Here is a 10,509-nt window from a genome sequence, read left to right on the forward strand (position 1 = left end):
TTCAATATCAAAGATGTAGCCCTCTATCCAATTGCTATATCCTTTTAGCAGTACATCCCTTGGGATCCGATGCCCCTTCTCTGCCCATTTTTCGATGTCATTTGTGGTAAATGACGGTAGGTGCCCGAGGTTGGTAGTCCAAACCATGTTTGCTGCTGGCCCCGGCTGCATTGATTTCCGATCGAGTAAGAAGGGGGCGTGGCTAAGTTCCCACCACTTGTTTGTTTTTTTTAAATCCAAGATGGCCGCGGCGTGAAACGGGCGTATAGACACACCGAGTACATTTACGAAAGAACTAGTGAAGGCATACAAGTCTTTAGAAGTATACCATTACTTTGTTGGTGGACATGTCCAAGACTGCTTTTACCATCCGTTATCGAAGGCGAACAAGTTTTGCCGCATCAAATCAAAGGTAAGCCCTCGTAGTTGAATTGTTTGTACGGTTATGAGATCGGGGCTGGAGTCGAATTATGACGTCAAACATCACGGCACAAGAAAGCTGATGGAGTCGTTGTCAGAATTGAGGAGGGCTAGGCATTAACAACTCACACTTTGGTTTGGCAGTTGCTCTACTAGGACAGTATCACATTTAGAGCTGTTACTTACGTAAGTTCAATCACGATACTTATTCGTGTAAGAAACGGGTACACACCAGATATGAAACGTTCTCCACAAATCTTTGTGTTGGATATTTGCTCTTCTGACCACGTCTTCCAGTCCTCCCGATGGATCGCACGAATCCACATCCGTCTTCTTCGTTTTTCGGTTGGAGTTTTTCCCTTTCAGCATGTGATAAAAATGCGATTTGTACAAGTGACGGCGCAGTAACTGTGAGGCATTTCGTTTCATTTTAAATCAATTTCTCCGCGATGACCTCTTTGAAATGAACATAGTAACGTTTACAAACACAGGACTCGTGGCCCCTTTTTGTCTCACAATCTGTGTACGCACATTTGGTGCATGTAAATAAGGGAACACGTCTATTCACACCTAGGGACAATTTAGTACGGCTGATTCACCTGGCCTACGTGTCTTTGGACTGTGGGAGGAAACCCACGCAGACACGGGGAGAACATGCAAACTCCACACAGAGGACGACCTGGGGCGACCCCCAAGGTTGGACTACCCCAGGGTTCGAACCCAGGACCTTCTTGCTGTGAGGCGACCGCACTAACCACTGCACCACCGTGCCGCCCGAGACTGACCTGTGAGTCTACTTATCTGCTATAAATGATGAAGAGATTTGTCGGGACACGGTGTGGAAAAATTTGTGCGGTCCATCTAAAAATCCCGATCATCAGTTAACACAATAAAAATTCACTCATAGAAATACCTCACTCCTAAGAAGGCGTCATACTCTCCAAGTTGTGACCTATGTCCACTCAGCGTCCTGGGACCATTTATGCATGTGTACGGGGAATGCCCTGATGTGGTTCGATTGTGGAAGCAAATATCTTTCCCTTTAAGTGACACGCTTGAAGTTAATATCCCGCTCTCAGCGACTTTGCTTCCACTTAACGGCGACTCCTCTTTAGATTTGTCTTTGCAGCAGAGACACATTCTATGGGCTGGTCTCACTGCAGCCAAGAAAATGTTGGCCTTGAGGTGGCAACCACCACATTCCTTCATCGTTGCCTCTTATACAGCCATCTTTCTCGTCTTACTCCATGCAAAGTCCTTTATAATGTCTTTAGAGTCCATCTGTTTAGCCAGTTCACACTCAGTGGCAAGTATTGCCATTATCATTGCTTATATTTAGGATGAACGTGATTATTGGGCGGCACGGTGGCGCAGTGGTTAGCGTGGTCGCCTCACAGCAGGAAGGTCCTCTGTGTGGAGTTTGCATGTTCTCCCCGTGTCTGCGTGGGTTTTCTCCAGGGTCTCCGGTTCCCTAGGTATGTGTGTGTGTGTGTGTGTGTGTGTGTGTGTGTGTGTGTGTGTGTGGGCCCTGTGATGGCCTTGCGGCCTGTCCAGGGTGTCTCCCCGACCGCCGCCCCTTGACTGCTGGGATAGGCTCCAGCATCCCTGCGACCCTGAAAGCAGTATAAGCGGTTTGGATAATGAATTGGATAATGAATGGATGGATGGATGATTATTGCTGGCCTCCATTCCCCCCCCCCCCCAAGTGGGATAGGCTCCAGAAGGCTCCCCCTCCCACCCACCCTCTATGAGCGGCCCTGGGTGAGGGTATGTATAGGGTTGCCATTAGGAGGGTGGGGAGGGAACACAGGGGTTTGGTGATTGCTAGATCTCCACGATCACACAAGCTTACTTTATATGTGTATGTGTGTGCTATATGGGGGCAGGGTGATGGAAAAAGTAGAATATGTGATGTATTATGTTTCCGTTTTGCACTTTTCTCAATAAACAATTGATCAAAAAAAAAACTTTGCCTTTCAGATTAGTAAGAATGTCCTTGGATGACTTGAATCCTCATGGAGCAAACATGACCGCACATGAGCAAGGACTTCAGGCAATTACTATGGGCAACACGGACCTGAGCAGGAGTGATGAGTGGATGAGGCTGGCAGCTTCTCCTATTTATCCTGAGTCATTTTTGTTTCCTATGCATCATGTAGCACCGCTAAGCCTGGTAGAAACTCGGCGCACATTAGAGATAATGCGTAGTCAGTCTTGGGCTGAAAGTTTTTCACAAATGCAGAGAGACCTTTGGGGAGTCGCGGGACCGATAGAATAAAACATCATCAAAATCAAATCCTCTTATGTTTTGACAAAGTTAATTCTCTGGAAACCCCTATGAGAAGGCTGCAGGAGTGAAAGGTGATTGCCCAATGCTGCCGGGGCTCGAGTTGACATTTCCAGATCAAGTCCGATTATGCAGCACAGGTCTGATCATTGATTTTTTTCTGAACGCCAGGAGAGAAAAGACAACCCGCGAATTCCACGCGGGTTTTGATGAAACGATGGGCCGCTGATTTCCCAAACGTACCGGAGCACCGAGATTATTTTAGCACCATCATAATCTGATGCATACTGATATGACTGCAGAGATGCTTCTGCTTAAACGGGCCTTGACATATCACATAAAAAAGACACCGCCATTGCAGAGCCACTCGATGTCCAGTGCAGCTCTAAATCGTCCTGGAACGATAAAAAAAAAAGAGAATGCAGTTCAAATTACGGGGGCTCATGTATGTATGTCATGTAGTGATGGAAACCTGTTGGCATTATCCATCTATCCATTATCCGAACCGCTTATCCTGCTCTCAGGGTCGCGGGGATGCTGGAGCCTATCCCAGCAGCCACTGGGCGGCAGGTGGGGAGACACCCTGGACAGGCGGCCAGGCCATCACACGGGGCCGACACACCCACACACACATCCATACCAAGGGGCAATTTTAGTACGGCCCATTCACCTGACCTACATGTCTTTGGACTGTGGGAGGAAACCGGAGCACCCGGAGGAAACCCACACAGACACGGGGAGAACATGCAAACTCCACACAGAGGACGACCCGGGACGACCCCCAATGTTGGGGGGCTCGAACCCAGGACCTTCTCACTGCGAGGCGACTGCGCTAACCACTGCACCACCGTGCTGCCGAGATTATGTTAGTACCATGGTAATGTGATGCAGACTGATATGACTGCAGAGATGCTTCTGCTTTAAACAGGCCTTGACATCACATTGGAAAAAAAAAAGATTAAAAAAGACACCGCCATTGTAGATCCACTTGATGTCCAGTGCGATTAATCAGCGTCTCGCTCTTTCTCTTGAAAACTGAAGCATTTCGGAAATGCACGGGATCCGACTGATAACGGCTCTGAATCGTTCTGGTAAGATTAAAAAAAAAAGAAGAATGCATTTCAAATCACGGGGGCTCCTCAAATGCCGCGTAGCGATGGAAACCTGTTGGCATTACCGCGCTCTAATGCAACCGTGGCTGTTTAGCAGCTAAGCGAGCGCCGGAGTAAAAGTCGGGTCAGCGGGGTAGAAATGATTACAGAAGGATGATGCGTTTTAAGTTCCTGGCTTTAATAATGCCGCTAACCTTTTAGTAAAGAAGACTACTTCCCAGAGAGTCTTTACTCTAGATTGCAACCCGCGTGTGGGACCCAGGCAGTATCGTACTCATCTGAACCCGAGGCAGTCCTTTAATCGACTCTGTCTCCCACATACAGGGGCAACGAAGCTTCGCTGGCAGCGAAGCTCCAGAGAAGAAAGTGCTCACGCTAACACTGATTTTTCTTCGCACACACATGCACACAAGAAGCACACATTCATGCACATAGCGCACACACACACACATGCAAACATGCACACATACAATATGTCCGTGTACTATCATGTGCCTCTGTGGAGCATATTGCTTCATCTATGTACCATACACTAGAAACAGCATAGAAATGTGTAAACATTTACAGAAAATCCACCATGTACAACATCGAATTAGAATAAAAACAGCACAAAATCTTTGTTTACATAATTTAACCAAGATTTGTATCTGTCGCAACTTCTTGTCCTTTCCATGACCCCTCGAGTCTTCGTTTGAGCTTCCTCAGTGTCCCAGACGGAGTTTGTGTTTTGGCGACAGTCCTGTTACGCTGCAACGGCCAAGACTCGGCGCGGCAGTGGAGCCCAGCTGAACCGAGAACGGCCGCTTCGAAACCCGAGTCCTACACCATGGCCAGGGCCACTCTGTCAGGGGTCACGGGCGCCGTTTTGACAGAGATCCACAGGTCCTCGGTGTTGTCGGCGTTCTTTTTCTTCTTCTTGGTTTCCGGCCTCCCCGCCGCCGCCGCCGTGTCCCCGCAGCAGCAACAGTTGGCGTGGCGACAGCAGCAGCAGTGACAGCACACCACCAAAGAAGTGAGGAGGACCAACATGGGAAGAGTCAGTAGCACCACCAGGCAGACCGTGTTGTAGACCCCCTGGTTGTGCTTGTCGGTGGCGAAGCTCCACAGCTGATTCAGAAAATCCAAGACGCTATCTCTCTCTTGATCCATGGCTCCGGGACCCGAGGCCGGGGCCGCCGTTACTGGGCCGGGCCGGCACCGGTTGTAGAAAAGTTTTCAGTAAATCCTTCCCAGGGCTTTATAACGTTTATAGGGTAGACACGGGGGGGCCGCTTGCCACACCGGAGAGCGCCGTCAAAATAACGGCAAACGTCTCTCGGTCTGAGCCGAGACCCACTTCACTTAATCTGCTGCCGGCTGTGAGGTTTTCAAATCCACGCTTTGTGTCTGACTTTGCGGTTACCTTGAATACCCGGTGTTGCGGAAGAATAATTCCTTATTGGGTCATCTTATTGAAGGGGAAGTTTAAAACAGTAAAAATAGGAGTGGGGGGGGGGGACTCACTGAAAGACTTGGCAAAAACAGAACAAGTCAGAAATGATGTTCAGACATTTGATTGGTTGATGGACCAACTGTCCAGACGTCCGGATAAGTTGCTTGTCCTCATGAAGCGTCACCAGAATCACCTGTTTTTGGGGTCCAGCCACACTCCTGATGTAACGTAGACCCCCCGGTCAGCTGTTTGGACGGGTTTCTGGCAACACAATATCTGACTTGGGTGTGATTTTGTGTGCGAGATGTTTCTGTCAGAAGGCTCGAGGCAGCGAGAGACTTTATACACCCACCCTGCCTCGCGCGGGGCGTCTAGGGGCCACGAGACCAAAGGGTGTTTATACAAGTCTGAGAGACCAAACCGTCAGCTTTCAATCTCCCACTTATGATGATTCTGATCTTGATGAAGGAGGCGAAGGCATGTTGCAGCCAAGTTTGTTTTCACCGTTTTGGCATCATCCCACGTCCTTTCCGCTTTTTCTTTTTGCTTCTCTGACGTCTCCTCTCCTTTGTTCTCCCGGCCTCTGTTGCCTCCTCACTTTAATTTAATCCAGTCACTCGGTGTGCGGCGAGGAAATGAAACGAGTGTTTCTGTAGAGCAAAAATGAGAGAAAGTGAGTAGAATGAACTCTGGCCTCCACCTCCCTCCTCCTCCCTCCCCTCCCCTCCCTCCCCTCGGTCCTCTTTACCTTTCTCATTCTTCTCTCTGCACCTCTCCGAATCTGACCGACTCCATGCCCCCCCCCTCCCTCCCTCCCCACCCTTGTGCCTTTGTTCAATACCCCCCACTTCTCATCTGCCCCCCTCACTTTCTCCTCACCTCCACCCGCCTCCCCTCGGTCCTCTTTACCTTGCTCATTCCTCTGTCTGCACCTCTCTGAATCTGACCGACCCCATGTCTCCCACTCTGCCTACCCCCCCTCCCCTTCCTTATGCCTTTTTTTTAATACCCCCCCCCCCCCACTTCTCATCTGCCCCCCTCACTTTCTCTTCAGAGTTAACTGCAGCTCTTCAACTTTTGCTTCATTAATATTGCAGCGGAGTCATTCAGGGCAGATCCCGCTAAGAACCCCGCTGAGACACGGGGGGGGGGGGCAGAGAGAGAGCGATCGACAGAGAGATAGAGAGAGTCGGGGGTGGGGGGGGGGGTGAGGCAGGGCGGCCAACTGCAGGAGACGCATCTGAATATATTGAGCTAATGGTTCCCATAGGGGAGGTTTGATAGACGGGACCCGGCGTTAGTTTTCATAAAAGTCTGATTGTTACATTTCTCCACTGCCCATCGATAAAAACCTGCTATTGAAACCTCTGCTGAGGGAGCTGCCGACGTGAGCGTAGTTACCGTGGAGGGAGGGAGGGAGGGAGGGAGGGTGTAGCAGGAGATATCAAACAAAATACCCCCAACAATTAAATGTTATATTTGACTTTTCCTCTGTGGATGTGGAGCGTTTGATTTTTTTTTTTTTCTTCCCTCCACTGCTTTGAGGCAGTGGCTCACGTTTTGTACTTTTGAAGGCATCACGCTGGTCATTTTACGATTAATGTTTCAATTATATGACAACATTTTTTTTTTAAAAATGACTCTTTAAAGGATTTGACGCTATCTCGTAGAACCTCTCCAGCTCTGAAATACAAAGCCTGCACTCACTCTGCATGCAGTAAGAAGAGGAAGTAGAAGAAGAAGAAGAAAAAAAAGAAAGATTTCCATCTCGCGTTCGGCTGCTTGTCAGTCGGTGCATGCAAGGTGCACCAACATGTGGGGAGCAAATAGAAACGGTGCGGCTGTCATGTGTGAAATTGGTTTGCCCAAAGTCAACCCTCCGACTTCCTTCCTTCTCATTTGCTAACAGGAAACCCGGCGCTGAGAGCTTAGCGGTAAAAGCCGGCTGAGTCGCAGTGAAAATGAGAATTGTTGCGTCTCTCTCCTGCGGCGGCCCTGTAAGCCAGCCACAATAAGTTCAATTCACGCGTTTTAAGTGAGGCTCGGACTCCTCGGTCCTTCACACTGCACCTCATTGGTCTCTGAAGCACAACCCGGCTTTACGGTTTGGCTGCTAAGCTAGCTGGGTAACCATCAGAGCAAGCCAACAATTTGCTCCTTTCCCCCTTTTTATTCCTAATTCTCACGTTTGTGGTAAAATCTGAAGACGGCGCTCGTTGCTGTAGGCCATTACAACAGCACCACAGTACCTGTGATACTGTCCTTGACTCGGCTTTACTTGTAAGCACAGTTTCTCTGGTAGTGTTGACGGTGTTTGGCAGGGTTGCAATCAGGATTCAACACTTATTCTTCCAAAAAAAAAAAACCCTTCTAGATACGAGGACAGCACCGTGAATGCTGCAAGTCATGGAGTCGATGAACAATAGAGTGGATGAGAGCCGGTGCAGGAATATGACTGAACAGGAAGCAGCCTGCGAGAGGCACATGAATGGGTTTAACCGTAGAGGAGGTGACTAATAACGGTGTCATCGGTAAAGCTGTTCACCCGGACAGAGAAGCGACTACGTTTTAGTTCCAACAGGGATCGTAGGGAAACGATGAGATGCTTGTACTCATCCGAAATGTGGGAATTGTCGGTGCCCCCCCCGCCCCCCCAACATACAAAGCAAGCGTGTTTGGCAAAATGTTTCAAAAAACAAACTTAAAGTAACACATCATCAAATGTGGGAGATAAGGTTAGGGTGAAAAAGACGTTTCAATCCGTGAAACTCATGAAGGTGTTCTGACTCTTGGATTTGCAGCATCCATAATGGGTACTGATTATGTGTAATCAATTTCCATGTGAGTATGATCTCCTCGTTATCTATTTTAGGACCATTAATGGGGCCTACATCCTATTTAATCCCTACAAGAGGCCGTGGGTCCTGCCCAACCTGTTCCCTCTGTAGGTGCAGCGGTGCACAAGTAACCCCCTCACCCACGCGTGCTACTTGTGGGTCTGAATGGAGGTTTTGTGAATCCGGAGAGCCGAACCAGCGTGCAACCGGCGCCCCCGGTGGCTCACCCGGTAGAGAGTGTGTACCACATAAGGCTGAGTCCTTACCGCATCGGCCTGGGTTCGAATCCGGGCCGGGCCCTGTGCTGCGTGTCACCCCCTCTCTCTCTCCCCTGCCTGTCCTGCTCTCTACTATCACGATCCGATAAAGGCGGAAAAGGCCAACAACAACAACAAAAACAGGAAGCATGCAACTACTTCCTACATAAAGAGGAGACAGATTTTGAGAGGTCTTCCACTTCCAGTCGGACTTCACCATTATTTCTCTGCTCCATGGTTTTATGCCGGTGCCGGTCAGGCCTAGCAGCGGTCCTAGGCTGTTAACCGTTCCTCACCGTTCCTCACAGTTCCCATAGTTGCTGGTAGGGGTACACTACTGGAGGACGGTGCCCTGATTAGGTACTTTCTCATGACATTGTGTTGACCTACACCCATTCGCGCACAGGAAAAGGCTCTTTCAGGGGCACACAAAGCCAGGATGGGGCAGAGAGAGAGAGAGAGAGAAAACATGTTGTGTTTGCAGTCAGTCTATTTAGGGAACATGTGCGCCCCTAAAAGACGGCGCCGTGACAGAAGGCAAGGCAGCAATCTTTAATGACTCGCCCCGGGCAGTCGCCGCAGAACCGTTCCCACTTCTCCAGAACGGATTTTTAACCGAGATCTGTTCACACAGATACCCGCCATCGACATTCATCATTTAGAGCCTTTTCGGTCTTCTTCGTATGTTGCGTTTAACGACGCCTCAAACAACGTTTGGGGTCAAGTCCTTCGGCTCTTGGTAGAACGCCGGCCGGCGAGCGTTCGGTAGCGCCGGTTCCTCGTTGCGGCGTAACGTCTGGTGGTAACGGTCGCTGGTCTCACCGACGGCTGATAAGACCTCGGTTCTCTGCGCTCGGCGAGTGGGAAAACAATATTTTCTTTCAACCCAATTACGATTTAGGGTGATTTGAATTCCGGTCCCTAACCGAGGGAAACAAGCTCGGCAGTCGGACACGGTGGCGAGTATGCGGTTGATAGTCCCCCCCCCCCCCCCCCCCCAAAAATCATATTATAGCGATAATGTCTTTCAGAAAGCTATTATCGGCACAATATTCCATCCCAAGATGTTCCCCGCGAAGGTTCATTAAGCACAGCCCCCCAAAGCCCTCCTCCAGTAGATAAACCTGATGTAGATATTCCACCCAAGTACGTTTTGTGTGACTTTCTCCCCTCCGAACAAGTTAAACATCAAACTTTATATTGAAACGACACCGGGGGGGGGGGGGAGTTCAAAACTCCATCAGGAAAGTTAAGAAATAAAGTTACAGCGACGCCCGGGGAATCCTGTCAGCCCATCACTGTAAAAACTCCCTCAGCTTCCTATCCGGCATCTAACCCACGGCGTAAATGATACAAGACAACACGTTTTCGCAGGGCAACGTGAACGTCGGCACCCCTTGCCCACGGGCACGGCGAGGCAAGGCAGCGTTGCCCCTCGGCAGCTCTAGCAGTATGCCGAGCCGCTTGGCTGTAAACAGATGTTGAAAGTGTCACCTTACCCCCCGTAGGCACTTCTCAAGCGGCGGACCGGGTCTGGCCCCCCCCTCGGCCCGTCAGCTGCCGAAACCTCCGCTCTTTCTGTTTGTGCATCTGGCTTCCGTCCTGCTCTGGTCCCCCTCCGCCACAGACGTCTTGACAAGTCCTCTCTTTCCCTTCCCCTTTGCATCTCTGCCCTTGTTTCCTACCCCCTCCCCTCCCCTCCCCCTCCCCTCTCTCTCGCTCTCTCTCGGCGTCGCCGCGCCCTCCCCACCCTCGCTGTGTAAGAATGGGCCTTCTGTCCATGCTTGTGCTCCTGCGTGACGTACACTCGCACTGCATTCTTGTGGCTGCTTTACACACACACACACCGAATGACGTCGGAGAGACGGAAAGGGAGAAAAGGAGGGAGAGGGTGAGCGAGCAAGGTACACTAATCTGTTCAGTATGTGCAGCATATATACGCCTCCTCCGCCTTTTACTTGTTGCCATGAAAGGCAGCAATATCAAAATAGTGTAACTTTTCTTTTTAGGGTTTCCTATTTTTAGCAGCTTTTCTTTCTCAGATGATGTGGGCACAGGGACACGACCCACAGTGCCACACGCCAGGCGATATCCTGGGTAGCGACACAAAACAATAACCGAAACATCACCTCCACCCAGCTCGAGACCACGACTCAATTAGAAG

At 50.0% G+C, this 10,509-nt stretch overlaps 1 protein-coding gene across 1 annotated transcript; it reads right to left on the minus strand.

Annotated features, from left to right (window-relative positions):
- Nucleotides 1-4,090: 4,090 nt before the first annotated feature.
- LOC130123894 (uncharacterized protein KIAA0040) lies at nt 4,091-9,996 on the minus strand. Its single transcript, XM_056293217.1, has 2 exons — nt 9,845-9,996; nt 4,091-5,901 (listed from the first exon to the last, which is right to left on the minus strand). Exon 2 carries the CDS (start codon nt 4,966-4,968, stop codon nt 4,639-4,641), a length of 330 nt encoding a protein of 109 aa, XP_056149192.1. The 5' UTR covers nt 4,969-5,901; nt 9,845-9,996; the 3' UTR covers nt 4,091-4,638.
- Between the last annotated feature and the right edge of the window lie 513 nt (nt 9,997-10,509).

This window comes from Lampris incognitus, chromosome 14, assembly GCF_029633865.1.
Source record: "Lampris incognitus isolate fLamInc1 chromosome 14, fLamInc1.hap2, whole genome shotgun sequence".
Classification (NCBI taxonomy): Eukaryota; Metazoa; Chordata; class Actinopteri; order Lampriformes; family Lampridae; genus Lampris; species Lampris incognitus.

Bases quoted from the DNA above. Each gene is read 5' to 3' on its own strand.
- LOC130123894 (XM_056293217.1), bottom strand. From the start codon at position 4,968: ATGGATCAAGAGAGAGATAGCGTCTTGGATTTTCTGAATCAGCTGTGG.